The 19474-nt window shown below is 37.0% G+C and overlaps 1 protein-coding gene across 1 annotated transcript in view; it reads left to right on the plus strand.

The window, feature by feature from the left end:
* Positions 1-157: 157 nt before the first annotated feature.
* tnn (tenascin N) overlaps positions 158-19474 on the plus strand; it is a 56727-nt gene continuing 37410 nt past the window's right edge. Inside the window, exons 1-4 of the mRNA XM_055201773.2 lie at positions 158-315; positions 10949-11332; positions 12840-13214; positions 19188-19451. Coding sequence (XP_055057748.2) covers positions 10954-11332; positions 12840-13214; positions 19188-19451 — 1018 coding nt within the window. The 5' untranslated portion in view covers positions 158-315; positions 10949-10953. The remainder of the gene's footprint in view (positions 316-10948; positions 11333-12839; positions 13215-19187; positions 19452-19474) is intronic.

Below are 19474 nucleotides of genomic sequence, written 5' to 3' on the forward strand. Positions count from 1 at the left end.
GTTTAGCTCTTGTTGAACTGTTGTTTAATGAGATTAACTTGAGACAATGTAAAACGGAGAAAGTCTTTAATTATCTCCCTTGGATTGGTTGTGTAGGGTTGAGTTGAGTTTTGGAGGTAGCCACACCCAGGCTGGCCATTGGCTCAGGGCTGAAGTGAGAAGATTTAAAGTGTTTGAAGGGAGAGAGGACTGGAGGAGTCGGGACAGTGCTGGTCAGAAGGGCCCTGAACGCTCAGTCCGAGCTTGTAAACAGGTGCTTGCAAAAATAAGCGCTCGGTAAGCAGAGCAGGGATACTGTGAAGAGAAAACTCTGAGGTAAGACAGCTGTAGTTTTATTATTATCTGTGCATGGAAATTAAAATTAAATCAATTATTTTATAATGATTGACTTGTTGCATGTGCTTTGACATGTTACTTGTGACATAAAAGTAAAATTAATTGCTGTGCTATTTTTGACTTTAATGTACAATGTAAAATAATAGGCAAGCTAAAAATTAATTTTATGTGATATCATCTAAATCAAAACGTTTGGTAAAAGTCAATAATATTAAATGGGATCAAATCAATCTGACTTCATTATGTTATGCCAAAGAAAGTAATTATAAAGGGTCATAAAATAGAGCCTTAGCTGTGTGAATTCACTTTTTATAATGAAATCTGTCTAACATATCTACATTTGATATTGTATCTAATGATTATCAAAATTGTTATTAGTATATATGATCTTAAAGCAAATGCAACATTTTGATTCAAAATAATAAAAAGATGTGAAATCCAGGTTAAAGTTTCAATCTGATCAAATTTAGTTTTTATCATTGATTTCACATTGATTTTAATCTTTGTCATGACCTTACTCAGTCAATGTTATAGATATCAAAGATATCACAGAATATTCTTTACATAATGTATGATAATTTTATGTGGAAAGCTGTGTTTTCAATATCATAATCTCTACATTTTTTATTTAATTTCTTTATGTATATAAAATTGATAATTCCAATTCTTTCCTTTCTGCATTGTACATTTCTCTATCACCATTTGAAAGCTGTCTGCAGTATCTGCTAGCAGATCAAATATGGGTGTCAACTGAACCTTTTATCATCTTTCTCAATCTCTCCGTTTTATTCATTTCCACTTTAACTTATTTCTGAGACATATGCATCTTGTTTAACCAATTTGAACGCCGTTGAGAGACAGGCTTCATCCTTCAGAGGAGATGCTACTGTTTTGGCTGCAGGTATTATCAGCACTCCAGATCAGATGAACAGCAGATGTTGCTTGCAGCCTGATGTAAAGGGCAGGTTTATTATACTCTGTCTGCGCATTACTAACAGAGTCCGTTTTTTTTGGCTGCTGTAACCTTATCAAGCATTTTGTGGTTTGGGTCCCTAAGAGAGCCTCTATACTACGGATATTAAATGAGGCTGTGCCTAATCTTAAGATGAATTGATAAGTAAAGTAAAGGCTTCGTGGCTTGCAGTCCACCACCTCTTTCGCTTTCTGCACCAGTAAACCTTGAGTCCACTTCCTAATGGTGCAACTGGGGCTCGGCTTCAAATGCAGAGGAACAGACCATCTTTGTCTTTTGGTTAATGTGTCTCAGGAGAGGAGAAGGCACAGGCTTTCCGTTTTCCCGCCCATCACTCAATCGAATCCCTCAAGATTATGATTTATGTGGTCTGGTTGTATATGTCTTATTGCTTGAAGGTCTTATAGTTCCTGAATGCCATGAATGAGTTAAAGTCCATGAGTCCAACTGAATACAGCCATCGGCCAGTTAGCTGCCCTTCTTCTCTGTGCTGAACCGGAGGCTCTGTTAAACATCCTTTCTACTATTTCCTGTTGCGGGGATTTCATTAGGCGTGACTAATTGATATGGTCATGGGGAAAAGACGTTTTTAAACATCACAGTGCACAAATTCTGGTTTTTGCATCATTTTGGGAATACCGGATACCTGAATGGGCTTCACTGCAAAAAAAAAAATATATATATAAAAATGTTTCCTAAAAAAAGTCTACACTCTTACAAATAAAGTTTTTTTTACAGTGATGCCATAAAATAACCCTTTTTGATTCCACAAAGAACCTTTTAGTCAAAGTTTCCTTAAAGAACTATTTCTTTCTTAACTTTTTATAGTCTAATTAAACTTTTTTCATGGCAAAGAACCTTTTGTAAAACAGAAAGCTTTCACAGCTGTGGTTGTTAAAGGTTTTTTATGGAACCATTCAAGCCAAAAAAGGTTCTTCTGTGGTATCAAATACCACCTTCATTTAAAAAAACGTTTAGAAATCCCTTAACCTTAGCATTCCTGAAAAAAGGACGACAATTAAAGTTTACAAGATAACCCCTGTGCATCGTTCAAATGTACCCTTTCGTGTTGTTAGTGGATGAAAACATCTACTAAATTCAACGGCTATAAAAATGTATCAGATGAATATTTTTTCAAATTTTTTCCCATAAATCTGTTATTCAACCTCAACCATATCAAAACTACAAAATCTTTACAATAATTCCATGATTTTAACTTTTTTAATTGCCAAGTTCATAAGTGGTGTCACTGATTTGGGGAAAAAACACACAAAATGACAGAAAAATGACAGAAAAAGTGATTGTAAACTGGATTTTTAAAAACCTTTTTCACAGTCTTGGGCATGTCAAAGATTGGTAAAAACATTGGCTTTGAAGCATTTTTAGCTTTTGTGTAGCATCAGTTTTTATTTTTTTCTCCCTCATTTATTGTTCGTGGCTGTTTTTGCCCCATTGACTTCCATTATAACCAAATTTTTTTGTCATGCATTTTTGTATGTTGTTGCTTTTTCCTTTTGCTAAGAGGTCAAATTTGTCATTTTTACTGTTGATCACCATGTGGCACTATTAACCCTTTAGTAACCCTGTGCCAAAACAAAGCTTAATTTCGGGCTTGTACGTTGCGTTATATGGAGTATAGCTCCATAATAAAAGCATATTAGTGTGTGTGTGTGTGTGTGTGTGTGTGTGTGTGTGTGTGTGTGTGTGTGTGTGTGTGTGTGTGTGTGTGCATGCGTGCATGTGTGTGTGTAGGTTAGTAAATTTGCCCACAGTATATCGTTGAGTTTTTGAAACATTTCAAAGCATTTTCTTAAAATATATGTAAATGTATGATTTGTCACAAAAAATCATTCAATTCGCAGAAACAGAGAGAAAATTGTGGCCAAATTAAGAGTAAAAAAACTAGTGGATGAAAACATCCCCAACAACACATAAGAGTTAATAGAATTGTGTGTAAATGTCAATTTCAATAAAGCTCAATGTTATGATGTTGTGATATTCACATTGGAAAATGTAAGAATTGCCTACCCAGTCTCCTGAGGATGCGTATAAATAGCACGAAATGTAAAAATCGTGCAATACATATGCCAAATTCCACTTTGGCGTGCATATGATACGCCAGTCCTTCCTATTCACTTAAATGGGGCATCTTTTTTTGGCGTTTTATTATTGGTTTCTCAATTTTTTTCTGTTTTTTAAACCATTTTCGCTTGGGTTTAGGGTTAGATTTTAGATTTGCTTAATGAGGTTATTTAATATACAGGTTTCTCCATGTTTTTGTCAATATTTAAGCCATGGTCGCTTGGAGTTGGGGTTAGAGTTGGGGTTTGGGTTAGGATGTCATTTTTGTATAACAAAAAGTTGTTCTAACCCTAACCCCAAGCGAAAATGGTAAAAAAAAGCAAAAAAATTGAGAAACCAATAAATAAAATGACCAAAAAGATGCACCGTTTAAGTGAATGGGAAGGACTGGCGTATCATATCCAACACTTCGTGCTATTTATACGCATCTTCAGGAGACTGGGCTGGAATTGCTGTCTTTAAATATAAATGATGTAACATTTAAAATCAGCAATTTTAAGTTTTTGCATTGGCTGGCTGCCTACATGCAGGACCTAAGCTGTAAGCATCTCTAACTCTTCAATATCTGTAACAGAGTCATAGCATCTCTTTGTTTATGCATGCACATGCAGACTTAAACCTCCCCTCGGTAGGTGGAGAGAGAGAACTGGCAGACCTTTCTCGAATGCTCTCCAAGATAAATGAGAGAGGAAAACGGCACACACGAAATAAGGGCCACTGACAGAAGGCAATAAACGAGACCCTGCTGCTCCAGTATGTGTGTGGCGTCTGGGCCTGTGATGTGGGATACAGCAGGACGGTCACAGACCTCACCACATCCAATCAAATTATCTTCAGAGAGCCAGTGAGCTCATCTGAAACTACTGCCCAGAACTTGTGGACTGGTCTTCAGTGTCCTGAGCTTTACCCCGGTTGATATATCAGTGTCCTTTGAGACAAACAAACAATAATTTTATATGAAACTACAATGTTGCTGATTTGTTAAGGGTTACGAAGTCGCAGAATGCATTGCAGCATCAATAATTTATGTGCTTACTGGATTACTGTTTTGCTGGCTTTTTTAAGCCACTGTTGTTTTTCCATTACAGATGAGCTTGTAACATTACCACACAACAAATAACTAACATTTACCTTTAAGATGTTTGTTAATTTTCACCATTACTGGGGTTTCTTTGTAAATTGTTGTATAATCTGATCTTTAGTTTTCTTATTGGCTAAATGAGACATTGAGGGCCACATTTTTATAAACTAAACACTGGGCTGGGAATCGATTCAGATCTTCCAGATCGATTCGATTTCGATTCACAAGCTATCAAATCGATTCGATTTTGATTCTCGATTCAATTTTTGATTCCGGTTCTCGGGTCGGTTTTTATACTCGATTCAACTCAATGAATATAGATTTAATACAAATACTATATTAATAAAAAAGAACAGTGGGCAGTTTACAAGTGGGTAATTAATAAAAAGAAATTAAAAGCCACAACACTATCGTCGTTGTCTTGCTTGCAAAATCTAAAATGCTTCCAAACCTCTGACTTTTTTGTGAAGGTGGCATTAATGTCGATGAAGCACCTGAAACAGCCATTTTAAGCACTGAATGAATGAATGACAGGCTCACCTCTCGCTCCTTGGTAACATCGCGCAAGGCAAAAAAAGAGGGTAATTAGACCAGTAATTAAATTAACGTTAATCTTACGTTCAATGTTTGCGGAAATAAATATGAAAGAAAAAAAATCGATTATGTTCTTTGAGAATCGATTTTGAATCGACTACATAAAAAAGGATTTTTCGAAAAATCTATTTTTTGGCCCAGCCCTACTAAACACACACTAAACGTTACTATGGACAACTATTTTGACAGTTATTGTTACAGTTGTTAACTAGCATTTTATGAACACACAGCCTGATCTCATAGGAATAAGTATTTTTACGAGTTGGCTAATTCGTATAAATTTCTTCTGAAGTAAATTAAATAAAAAAAACAATAATAAAGCCCCACCCCTAACCCCAATGTCACGGTGTGAAAGCAAATCGTACAAAAATGTACGCGTGTGGTCATACGAATTAGCCACCTTATAAAATATGTACGAATTGCCATAAGATTGTGTTGGAACACACAATGATTATTGATCATTAAGACTAACAATAGACTTGTTTCCATTAAAGATTTGCACAAAACTGCGTTATTTTCTAAATGTCAATAAAAACTATTGCAAAATGATGCCGTTTCCATTAACCGATGTTATGCGACTAAAATGTAATTTTGTTCTCTCGCAATAAGTCGAGCACACTTCTTCTGTCTTGTCCTTCAACCGAACATACCGCACCATATTTATACCGCTCCATAAGAATGATCAGGTGACCCATAAACACAGGAAAACACCAGTTTTAAAGTTGTGCGATATATATATATATATATTTTTAAATATCGCCTATAAATCACCTCACACGAGTATAACAATTTTTTTGCGATATATGTGAATTGACTGTTATGAAATGACCAATGCATGGTAGCCCATACTTGGAATGTGACCTCTGCATTTAATTAACCTATTTAGTGAGTGTAAACACACACTACAAGTCTGAACAAACAAACACATCAAAAGGAGACAGGTGCCTTGCTCAAGGGAACCTCAGTCGCAACCTGCCGGCCATAAGCCTGACTCTTTAAACATTAGGCCGCGACTGCCCTATAGGAGTTTTTGTGAAATTGACATGTACCCATTGGGCGCATTTTCAACTCGTTATTTCAATTTACCCAAATTGAAGGGTAATGGAAACGTGTCTAATCTCTCAGATTTAGTCTTGCAGTTATAGTATAATAAACAATTCTCCAAGTCCACACAAAGGGATTAAAAAAGGTTTAGGGATTTAGTTGATTCTAATGTCGCATGAATTCCAGATCTTTCTGTGCTTCTGCACATTTCTACCTTGGACTTTAGGGAGTGCTTTTTCTTTCATTTCTGCCGTTTCACATCTGCTTCTGGGCTTTTTGATGCGTTTTGTTCTCCGTTTATATTTGAGCTCCGCGCAAACACGTTCAGAACAAAGTATATGGCGTGAATGAGTGAAAAGTAAAATAAATTAAGATTTCCCTGACACTGTTATTTAATCATGTGTTGAAATGTAAGGTCATTTGTTTTGTTTTGTTTTGTCAGTATCGGATTATTAAAGTGAATTATTACCAGAATTAAGAAAACATAAGGCGGCCTAGGGACTTCAACGTGTTGTTTTCACAGGTTCTGCAATGTCAGTAAAACATTTGGTTGTAAAAGCAAAGTAGATGAATGTCACTTAAGGTCCTGTAGGCTCACAGGGACTTTCTCCTTACCTTTGCATAATGGCTAGAAGCTTATATCTAATGTTTATTTTGCATGAATTTAGGCTTTTTTGCCTATGCTTAAAGTTCTACTTTAATTTTTGTATTTTATTGACATTTAAGAGTTTATTTTACTGCATGTTCAGATATGTGACCCTGTTTGTGAAATCCAGTCTCATAATCTAATGAGATTTGGAGCATCAAAGATGGATTTCACATTGATTTCAATCTTTGACATGACGGTACTCAGTCAATATTCAAGATTTCAAGCTTATATTTTCACAGAATGTTCTTTATATTATGTATGATGACTTTAATCACAAAAAATTGACTTGCTGGATTTTCAAAAATTGGGTCACATATTATAATGGCAAAAATTGTCAAATTCTTGGCCTTAGGACAATTCATGCAGAAACAAAGCTATGATTTTATATACATTATATATGTTATGTGTATATGTATACCTTTAATTGTGTATCAAAGAAAAAACATTTAATTTATTATAGTACTTTATTTACACTATGCACTCATTATATTGTAAAAAGTTGGATTAATTTATATAAAAAAAATTTCAACTTAAGTTTTTTTACAAAGTATTTTTACTTAAACATATACGTTGAAAAAAAACCTTTTATTTTAGGTGTACCAATTCAAGTATTTTTTTTTAAATCCAACTTTTCACTTTTTACAGTGTAATAAATTATAGTAGGGGAGAGCGGGGTGAGTTGTCACACTTTTCACACTGTCTTACATTTAATGAGCTCCATACATCAGAATGGTATAAATGTCAGACCAAATGAAAAAGAAGTAAGTTTTGGGCACATATGTTGTATTCATAACATTTTCATATCTTATCTCATCACGGAGTTGTAGACTAATAAATAGAGAATGTTCACTTGTGACAATTTGCCTCATTGGCGGGTAAATTGTCACACTTGATTATCTAAAAAGTAGAACACTACTTAATTGTAATTAATGATTTAAATTTTTAAATTCAAACCAGAACCAGAAATATTAACTTTTCACACTGTGCTTAACCCTGGGTTATCTTCGTTCTAAGTTATCCCTAAAATTAACCCAGGTTTATGAAACCTGCTTGTAATTTAAAAGCGGGGTTATCCCTGAAATTAACCAAGGGAAACCAGCTTGTAATTTAGAAGCAATGTTCTCCCTGAAAATAACCCAGGGTTTTGAAGCCCTGCTTGCAATTTAGGACGGTGGTTACTGTATCTCTGAAATTAACCCAGGGTTATGAAACCCTGCTTGTTATTTAGAAGTGGTGTTATTCCTGAAATTAACCCAGAGTTATGAAAGCCTGCTTGTAATTTAGAAGCGGGGTTATCCCTAAAATTAACCCAATGTTATGAAACCCTGCTTGTTATTTTAGTAGCTGGGTTATCCCTGAAATTAACCCAGGGTTATGAAACCCAGCTTGTAATTTAAAGGCAGGGTTATCCCTGAAATTAACCCAGGGTTATGAAACCCAGCTTGTAATTTAGAAGCGGGGTTATCCCTGAAATTAACCCAGGGTTATGAAACCCTGCTTGTAATTTAGAAGCGGGGTTATCACTGAAATTAACCCAGGGAAACCAGCTTGTAATTTAGAAGCGGGGTTATCCCTGAAATTAACCCAAGGTTATGAAACCCAGCTTGTAATTTAGAAGCGGGTTATCCCTGAAATTAACCCAAGGTTATGAAACCCTGCTTGTAATTTAGAAGCGGGGTTATCCCTGAAATTAACCCAAGGTTATGAAACCCTGCTTGTAATTTAGAAGCGGGGTTATCACTGAAATTAACCCAGGGAAACCAGCTTGTAATTTAGAAGCGGGGTTATCCCTGAAATTAACCCAAGGTTATGAAACCCAGCTTGTAATTTAGAAGCGGGTTATCCCTGAAATTAACCCAATGTTATGAAACCCTGCTTGTTATTTTAGTAGCTGGGTTATCCCTGAAATTAACCCAGGGTTATGAAACCCTGCTTGTAATTAGAAGCGGGGTTATCCTCGAAATTAACCCAGAGTTATAAAACCCTGCTTGTAATTTAGAAACCTGTTATCCCTGAAATTAACCCAGGGTTATGAAACCCAGCTTGTAATTTAAAGGCAGGGTTATCCCTGAAATTAACCCAGGGTTATGAAACCCAGCTTGTAATTTAGAAGCGGGGTTATCACTGAAATTAACCCAAGGTTATGAAACCCAGCTTGTAATTTAGAAGCGGGTTCTCCCTGAAATTAACCCAATGTTATGAAACCCTGCTTGTTATTTTAGGAGCTGGATTATCCCTAAAATTAACCCAGGGTTATGAAACTTTGCTTGTAATTAGAAGCGGGGTTATCCTCGAAATTAACCCAGAGTTATCAAAGCCTGCTTGTAATTTAGAAACCTGTTATCCCTAAAATTAACCCAGGGTTATGAAACCCAGCTTGTAATTTAAAGGCAGGGTTATCCCTGAAATTAACCCAGGGTTATGAAACCCAGCTTGTAATTTAGAAGCGGGGTTATCCCTGAAATTAACCCAAGGTTATGAAACCCTGCTTGTAATTTAGAAGCGGGGTTATCACTGAAATTAACCCAAGGTTATGAAACCCAGCTTGTAATTTAGAAGCGGGTTCTCCCTGAAATTAACCCAATGTTATGAAACCCTGCTTGTTATTTTAGGAGCTGGATTATCCCTAAAATTAACCCAGGGTTATGAAACTTTGCTTGTAATTAGAAGCGGGGTTATCCTCAAAAATTAACCCAGAGTTATCAAAGCCTGCTTGTAATTTAGAAACCTGTTATCCCTAAAATTAACCCAGGGTTATGAAACCCAGCTTGTAATTTAGAAGCGGGGTTATCACCGAAATTAACCCAAGGTTATGAAACCCTGTTTGCTATTTTAGGAGCTGGTTTATCCCTAAAATTAACCCAGGTTTATGAAACCTGCTTATAATATAGAAGCGGGGTTATCCCTGAAATTAACCCAGGGAAACCAGCTTGCAATTTAGAAGCGGGATGTTCTCCTGAAATTAACCCAGGGTTATGAAACCGTGCTTGTTATTTTAGGAGCTGGGTTATCCCTGAAATTAACCCAGGGTTATGAAACCCTGCTAGCCCTGCTTTTGTGGGGTTAAACCTGCATTGCATCGCCAAATGCACGAAGTGTGAAACAAAGCAGATAACACAGAATTTAGTTAACCCGGGGTTTAGAATAACCTGTGGTTAACTATTTCCAGTCTGAAAGCATGTGACGACTTGGCCCAAAGTCATTAAGACAACTTGCCCCAAACTTACATGTGTGCTAATTTTGGCTAAATCTCAGGGTTAGCTCAACATAGCACATCAGCAAAAGTATCAAAAGACACATTATTGTCTCCTCTATTTTGTGCAAAATAATAATTTTTAAACTCCAAACCTAACAAAGTTGTATTGCATAAAATATAAAGTGAACATTTTTTACTTTTTAAGCCAAGTGTCAGATTAGAGCGATCTTGACCACATGTGAACACGAAGTTGACTAAATAAGTCATCGTCACACAAAGTGGCTATTAGATTTTTGAGATAGAGCCTCTAGTGTTGGAGGTTTGAACAATGTGACAACTTACCTTGCTCCCACCCTATGCATTTACCCTCTATAGTCATCTTTAACATCTTTTGAATGACCACATAATCAGTGAATTCATTATTTCCATATTTTACTTTCCCAGACCACACATGCATGCTGAGACACTTACAATTAATTAAATATATTTAAATAGGTATACTGGATACTTTTTACTTTTAAAGCCCACAAACCCCAGTTGGCTCTAAGCACTCGCTTTTCATTTATAATGCTATATTTACATAGAGATGCATTAAAAAGGTTTAAATGACATCACTGGGAGATTACATCATGTAGTTAGAAGGGTCCTGCGCTCCCAGGAGCCCTTGTGGCCATGGATATGCAATTAATGGTTGAGTGGAATGTGTCTGGCAAGCAGCCGTCCTGCCTACGTAGTTCCTACAGTAGAATGAGACATCTATAATACTGTCCTTGTAAAACAAATTTTGCTCCATTAAACATAATGTGATGTCTTGCACAGTGATTTTTATCATGTGGGCAGCATGCAAATCGAGCTACTTACTGGAAGGTGAGACCACAAACCATAAGGAAAATTTGATATTTCAAGACCCAAAATATTTCTTAAAAGTCTACCGCACTATTAACATAACATAAATGTTCAATTACCCTCCAACGTGTTTCTGTTTTCTTTCAGGAACCATGATCATCAGATTTAACCGGCCAAAGAGATGTCTCTTCCTTCTGGGGATGCTCTTCATGTTGTCCCGCCTCGCGTTCTCTGAGGATGCGGTCGGGGCAGAGAAAGGAGTCACGTTCAGCCATGTCTACAGGATTGACTCTGGTTGTAAGCAGGGTTCCCAGGAAGCCCAGCTGTCCCAGGACCAAGCTTCAGAAGGACAGTTAGTTACAGTAAATGGGGAGAATGACATCGTCTTCAAACACAACATACGCCTGAAGTCAAGCAGTTGTGGCTGTGCAGACTCAGAGGACTTCAAATCTCTGTTGTATCGCGTGAATGGCCTGGAAGAGGAGGTCACCTATCTGAAGACTCAGTGCGCTCAGAGCTGCTGCAAAGGAGGTATTAGTATAAACATAGAGGTCACTCACGAAATGTAGAGAAACCAGTCTTGCATTTAAAATAACAGACAGTCCATACTGAACTAAATGAAGTACCTACTTAGCAAATGCTAAATCTGTATGCAGTGGTATGTGTGGGTGCAAAATGAATACATCTGCCAGGATTTATTGTCATGCGACCTATTGACCTCCAGTTACAACTTACCCCTAAAAAGAGATGCCCGGCTAACTGTTCTCCACAATTTTTAAATTCTTCACTGTTTAAATTTGGCTACTGCTCAGCTGCTGTGGCCTTATGGGATTAAACAGTGTCCATCCAGTGCATATACTAAGACATTTCAGCAGACTCAGAGGTGGAGAAAATTCTCGGGACAGCATCATATGTCCAAATTTCAGTCAAAACCGTTCTATTTCATCATAAACAATTTGAAAACAGGGCTTTAAGTGTAAATATAATTAGAAATGTGTCCTTATAAAAATGTATTTAAATAAAAGTTTTCCATTTTGAGTGCAATAGATGTGGCATAGTATCACTGCATATAGATTAGGGTTGCACCAATATATATCGTCCGATGATGCTTGCCAGGCTTCTCAATGAATTACCATGAAATGCCGCTACATCCAAAAGCCAGAGGGCGCTCTCGTGCAGAAACTCAATATGCGCTGTAGACGAAGAACCATTACACACGCAGCTCCAGGAAATGGCTTAAAGCGTAACTAAACCCCTGTTCAGAGCCTGACTCCACCCACTGGCAATATTTGAAAAATGCAAGAAAAGTGGGCAGATCCCAACGGAGATAGAGGGGACGAACTAAGCTTCTACCAAGCATGTGGTGAGATCGTAACAAGGACGTGGTGAGCTTGAACCTGCTTACGTCACGAGTTATTTTTTGGACCCAACATCCAATAGGAAAATTCAACTGCAGTAGCCACCGTTCAGCCTGAAGAGGGCAGCACTCAGACGTTTTTACAACACATATTGTAGTATTGAAACACTTTATATCCAAATGTCAAAAAACTTACTAAAATCAATGAACAGCACTAATAAAGCATCATTCTTACAGATCATTAACTAAAAAAAGTTGGTTAAGGGTTTAGTTACTCTTTAAGGATATATTTATATTGCTGTTCTTCGAACCTTTTCAGGTATTTTCATGATAATAAAGAATATGTATAAAGATAATGTTTGACGAGTGTTGCTTTTTCTAATGCAACGACTTAAACTAACAGTGATTTCAGATGTATAAGGACTTACTGATCAAAAGCCGTAGTAACGTACATGAAATAGCTGTGAATAAGATCGTCTGTGCAATTCAGAATAGTTATCGGCCACATATTATTAATGTATTTCAGCATTTATCGGTGCACCCCTAATATAGATGTTTAAGTGTTGATAGACACATAATGAAGAGCATTCAGATCAGTTATCAGATACATCCGTAAAACAGAGTCATTGTGCATGAATTAAAAAGCATCTCAGATTAACAAAGTCTGTTTTCTTGTGCTAGGTGTGGACACCAGCTGTAGTGGTCATGGCATCTACGAGCCCGATTTGTGCAGCTGTAAATGTAATCCAGGTTGGGAAGGTCCAGACTGCTCCATCTCATCCTGTCCGGATGAATGCAACGATAACGGCCGCTGTGTCGACGGACGCTGCGTCTGCCACGAAGGCTACACCGGCCATGACTGCAGCCTGCTCACGTGCCCTGGCGACTGCAGCGATAAAGGCCACTGCGTGGATGGCAAATGCGTGTGCTTCAGTGGATTCTCCGGAGAAGATTGCAGTGTTGCTAGCTGTCTGAATAACTGCGTAGGAAACGGACGCTGCGTGGACGGCCAGTGCATCTGCGATGAGGGATTTTTTGGAGACGATTGCTCCATGGGTAAGTGTATTTTTTAGTTTAAAACTGTGATCTTGGTTTATGGAGAAACTTGTGAATAAAATAAAGGTGCTTCACGGTGCCACAGAAGAAGCAGTGGCTAAATGGATCCTTAAGGAGCCTTTATTTAATTTAAATAAATACAGCACGACATAGTTTAAACAAGCAATTAATATAAAGCAGTTTGTTAGGTTTTACATCATCAGATAAATGTATGTGGTTTGTCTGCGTGGACTTGTGTGCTCACGAGGGGAAAATTACATCATACCACCATTAAAAATCACCTTGACTCCAGTTGGATAAATATTATAAAATGACTAAAGAGCTTAGCATCTGGTTGCAAAAGTCACTTGGTGTGATTATTCATACATTTTTGAGTGTCCAAAAACTTTTTTTTTTTTAAAGAAAATAAAAGGCATTCGGTCTAGTCGGAGTTTCAACATTATGAAGTAAATTTACTGTTCTCCTATAAACACTTATATAACAGCTAATTGCACATTTACGGTAGTTCATTTATCTACATTAACTCTCTTGTTTTTCAGTCTCCTGCTGAAGAAAACGGTAACAGATAGGCCCCATTAGCACAAGGGAATTGTTTTTTTTAATCAAACCCTTTCTTTTCCACCCGGCCAGACCTTCAGATAGACGTGGAGCGCTTCAGAGTTGGAATGCACGGGTAGAAGATCAGAGTTTCAAAACATATTAGCCTTGACCAGAGCCGTAGGGTGTGACACATTATCTATGTTAACACTTCTGAAATGAGCTCTTTAGGGATTTAGGGCACAGTGTAATTGAGTCCAAGAATGATAATAGTGGGGAGGTAGAGGTAAACATCGCAAACTAGTCAAACAGATCAATTTAGCTGTATGATCTTGACACAAATTGACTTCCTTGAGGGTTTCAGCTGTCCGTCCCGTTGCTGAAAGATTTTCCTTATATAAAGCTATAGGGAAATGCCATGACTGTTAAATCACATTCATCTGTGCTTAATTGGGAAGGCTGGCTTAGATTGTAAAATCTTTTGGGGATTTTAGGATGTTGGTTTATATGTTGGTTTACCATGGTCACCAAAAGCACTTACAAATATTGGGCTGTAATAAAGAGACATTTAAGAGAGTTTTGATGCTCCAGCATGTTTCATAACCAAAACAGTATCCAAAACTGTTATTTAATACAGGCCTAATTTGGCCATAGCTCATGCATACGGGATAAAAACACAGTAAATATGAGTATAAGTGATGTGTTAATGAATGCTTAAAAGTCCTGTTTTTCCTGATCCCATTTTTTAAACTTTAGTTAGTGTGTAATGTGGCTGTTAGAGCATAAATGATACCTGTAAAGATGATAAAGCTCAAAGTTCACTGGCAGGCGATATATTTTCTTTAAAGCATTAAAGGAAAAAAAATCCAGATAATTTACTCACCACCATGTCATCCAAAATGTTTTTGTCTTTCTTTGTTCAGTCGAGAAGAAATTATGTTTCTTGAGAAAAGCATTCCAGGGTTTTTCTCATTTTAATGGACTTTAATGGACCCCAACACTTATTAGTTTTAATGCAGTTTAAAATTGCTGTTTCAAAGGACTCTAAACAATCTCAAACGAGACATAAGGGTTTTATCTAACGAAACGATTGTCATTTCTGGCAAGAAATAATAAAAAAATATGCACTTTTAAACCACAACTTCTCGTCTATCTCTGGTCCTGTGATGCGCCAGCGCAATCTCACGTAATTGCGTAATGCCTCGGAAAGGTCATGTGTTACATATATGAAACGCACATTTGCGAACCATTTTAAACAATGAACTGACACAAAGTCATGAATTAGTATCATTCCACATACAACAACGTCGGAACAATCCTCTTTCTCCACACTTGTAAACACTGGGGCATAGTTTCGCATACGTCATCTGTGACCTCTTGACGTGATGACGTATTACGTGAGGTTGTGCTGGCGCATCACATGACCAGAGGAAGATGAGAAGTTGTGGATTAAAAGTGCATATTTTTATTTTTTTGTTAAAAATGACAATCGTTTTGCTAGATAAGATGCTTATGCCTCATTTGGGATCGTTTAGATTCCTTTGAAACTGCAATTTTAAACTGCATTAAAGCTGTTACATGTTGGTGTCCATTAAAGTCCATTAAAATGAGAAAAACCCTGGAATGTTTTCCTCAAAAAACATAATTTCTTCTCGACTGAACAAAACAAGACATCAATATTTTGGATGACATGGTTGTGAGTAAATTATCTGGATTTTTTTTAAGAAACTGGACCAATCCTTTAACAGATTTCCCCTTTCAAAGCCTACAGTGAATGGCCAGTTTGGCCTACAGTCCTCTACTTTCCGATTAAATGACGTCAATATGAGTTTTTGACTAAACTCTGCCCACAGGTATACATCAGTTGCCAGCTTTGGCTCAAACGGCACTGCTAAGCTAAGCTGCTGTCAAATCACAACACACTAATCAAACTACACAATCAGATCTTGATACGTATGTTTGAAGGAGGGACTTCATAGAACAAGGAAGACATCAGCCCGTTTTAGGACAGTGAAAACAGCGCTATAGAAATAAGTAAATTGTGTGGAAAATAAATGATGTGTTTTTTTACACGTGAAACATGAATGTTATATAACACATGATATATTGCGCACTGTAAACAGAATCAAAGCTTTAAAAACACAGGAAGAACTGGACCTTTAAACTAATTGGTTAGAAAGGATAAGCAGAAGTACTTTTTTCAAGGGACTACTAAAGTATTTCTGGGACAAAATAACATTATAAATGAATAAATGAAAAGCAGCATTGACTGGAAAATGATACAAAATTCCAAACAGATCAAGAGAGAAAACAACATGATGTGTTTGCATAGGACATTCATCATCGTAAATGTGGTTGATCATCAAAAGGTCAGCATGCCAACTTTGTTCTAACCACATTGAGTCTGGATTTCTTAATGCCAGCTCACAGCAGATGTAGAGGATTAAGTTCAACTACTATGCCCAAAAAGCTGCTCCCACACTATTAGACACTGCATACAAAGTCAAACATTATGCACTGTCACCTCCTCTTTGTGTGGAGGTAAAAAGGTGAAGTGCACCTTCAAATTAATATTACTCTTGCATTTTTGGTCTAGAAGCAAAATTTGGCCTCTTTTTTTAAAGAAGACACTAAAGTTTTTGAAGTTGAATTTGTGAATATTAAATTGAAAATAGTTTATTGATAGTTCATTTAATAGTTAATTTTAAAAAAGGATGTATTTTATATAAAGAAAACCTGTCCTGTTTTATGCCCAAAATGGTAAAAAATTAACAAGTCTCAACTAGTTCTGATTCAAAGCTAAAATCACAACAAAGGCCAGCAGCAGTCAACAGTTTGCTGCATACTCTTGTCACAAATTAAAAAACTACTGTCACTGCATTATTATTAATGCAAAAGATTTTGAACTACATGCTTAAAGCTTTCCAATGATACATAGTTGTCAAGATTTTTTAAAATGTATAGATAATAATAAATATGTAATAACACCTTGGGCCCACCTGTTGGCCCGTGACATTTTAGAAATTACTTTTACTAGTACTCACTAATATCACAGCTCATTCGTTTTGCAAAAATGGTTTAAGTTTTGACTTAGAAATGATTTTTTGATGTTTTATAATGTTTTAAATATGTAATGCCGAACGTCCACCCGTGGGACAGTGACAGTTAAAGGGTTTTGAAGCAACACTAAAGAGTTTTTGCTCCCCCTACAGGTTGGAAGCGGAATTGTCCATTACTACTGTCGTAAATAATTTAGCCTACTGCAGCAAAGCTGGCTCTGATTGGATTGTAGGTCTGCCATAAAGCAAGTTTTTGTAGTTTTCACTCGAACTACAGGACCGCGACCCGACGGTTGGAAACTTCTTTAATGTAAAAAAAAAACTCTTTAGTGTTGCTTTAAGTTCAACTACCATGCACACAATGCTGCTCCCACAGTATTAGACACTGCATGCAAAGTCAGACATTAAAAACTTTTTTATAACAGATTAGACAAGGGTCTATTATGATATTAGTAATGTTATTTATTAACATTTTAATTATGTAAATGACTGTGTATTAGTCCCACCTTTGGTATTTTATTTTGAAATTACAAGACACAAAAATCCTGGAAGTCCCGCCTTCCAGTTAAAACAACCAATCATCGATCGATAAAGACTAATGATTCTCTAGGGGAGGGGCATGTGAGCCGCTTGACCATAGTATAAAGGCTAGATGTCTCGCCCGTGCTGCTGGTCAATTGAGTGGTACGTCCGCATTTGGTGGCCATCTTACCACAGGGCGCTCGCTCACTCGTAGCATTGTGTTTTAATGATGCATGTACTTTTACATGACGATAACTTGATAATTTTTTTACCGATTTTCAAACGGTTTGGTTTGTTATAAACGTCAATGATGTACCTATGACACTTTATACAAAAAATTAATGAAACATGTTAAAGCATCCAGAATTATAGCCACGTTAATAAGTTGGCTTGTAAGAAACCAAACCATTTGAAAATTGGTAGAAAATTGAGCAAGTTATGGTCATTTAAAAGTACATGCATCATTCAAACACAATGCTAAGAGTGAGCGAGCGCCCTGTGGTAAGATGGCCGCCAGGTGATGACGTTAGAAACTCTGCCGTAACACATCTAGCCTTTATACATATCTATGCGCTTGACAACCTGTGCAAATGCGCAGTAGCTAAAACGATTTAGAAAAAAAGGCATCTGATCTAAGCAAAAGTTGTGGTAGTGTTGAGTGTCAAGTTTAATTGTTACTCAGAAACATGTTGTTTAAGTGTGAATTTAGCATGCGATTTAAGAGATACCTGTCTTTATTTAACAGCACTTTAGTCTTGCATGACTGAAATAACTGCCCAGAGGTGTTGTAAACATGGCCGCATAGTGGCGCAACTTCGATGATATATTGGCCTTTTCTGACATAATTCATTCTACTGTATGGGCCCTCCAAATGAAATGTTAATTTATAGTAATTAGAAGACAGTTTAATTTATTATTATTTCTCTTAAAGAAGCACCACAGTTGATTTAATGCTTGTCAAAAACTAACCATAACTCTTTTGTAATTATAAGGGATAACCAAATCAATTACAATCACACAGCGTGAAAACAAATTTCCGGCACTTTCTTTCCAGTTGGTGGATGTAGATCATTAGTCTTGATGGGGCATTATTTATGAGAGGAATTGCTACTGGCAATTCCTGGAGATAACAGTAGAAACGGGGTGTATTTATTACCACTGGATGGAAAGACTGAAGGAAACATTGGACTTCCTGTCCCTCACCATGTGCAAGAATCCAAACCTGCTGTTCATTCTTTCCTGTGGTCTCGGCAGCACCCGTTTCTCCTGGTGGATTTCCCTCTTATGCAATATTTACTTAAGTCCACCATCTCCTCTGTTTTACTAAGGCTGCATAATGTGTTAGTGGAAACTCCTGGCCTGCTTTTTTGCCTCTAGGGCTTCATGGATTGGAACCTCATCCATCTATTACATCCTCTGATGTGCAGTATTTAAAATACATACTGCTGTTATTGATGGAGGCTCACCATTACAAACTAACCAAAGTAAAAGCGCATAATCCCCTCAAATAGTCTACCTCAAATGCTCAATGAACCACACGATAAGCTACATGGTTTCAGCTAGGATTAGGGAAGATAAACTGTAGAAATGTAAGCTAATATCCTTATATAATATATAAATCTTCTTAAACAAGATACATTTACTAGAAAATTCTAACTGTAAGACTTGCTTTCAGAATATAAATCTCGCTAAATGCGATGCGTTTATGTCCCAACCAACCATTCAGGAAAAACATTTGGATACATACTGAAGATACTTTTATAAGATATGAAACACCTCAAGCGTCCAATAAATGATTCACTGGTGTACCATATTGTTGATAAACTCACTGGTGACAAGCACCTTCATTCTTCAGTTCTAGGTCCAAAAGGTCTCCGTCTGATCAAAGTCACAGATGTGTCTCTGTTGGTGGAGTGGGAGTCTGTCAGAGGAGCTGAGTACTACATCCTCTCCTACTATCCAAAAGGAGACCAGGGAGCCATTGAAGAGGTCCAGGTGGAAAACACGAAAAACTCCTACTTAATCACAGGCCTCAAGCCTGGAGTCACATATATAGTGCAGGTGTATGCTGTCATCAGGGGTATTAACAGTGAATCCGACCAGATAGTGGCCACGACTGGTAAGCACTATGAATCACTTATT

The sequence above is a fragment of the Misgurnus anguillicaudatus genome, chromosome 2 (genome assembly GCF_027580225.2).
Source record: "Misgurnus anguillicaudatus chromosome 2, ASM2758022v2, whole genome shotgun sequence".
In the NCBI taxonomy this organism is placed as follows: domain Eukaryota; kingdom Metazoa; phylum Chordata; class Actinopteri; order Cypriniformes; family Cobitidae; genus Misgurnus; species Misgurnus anguillicaudatus.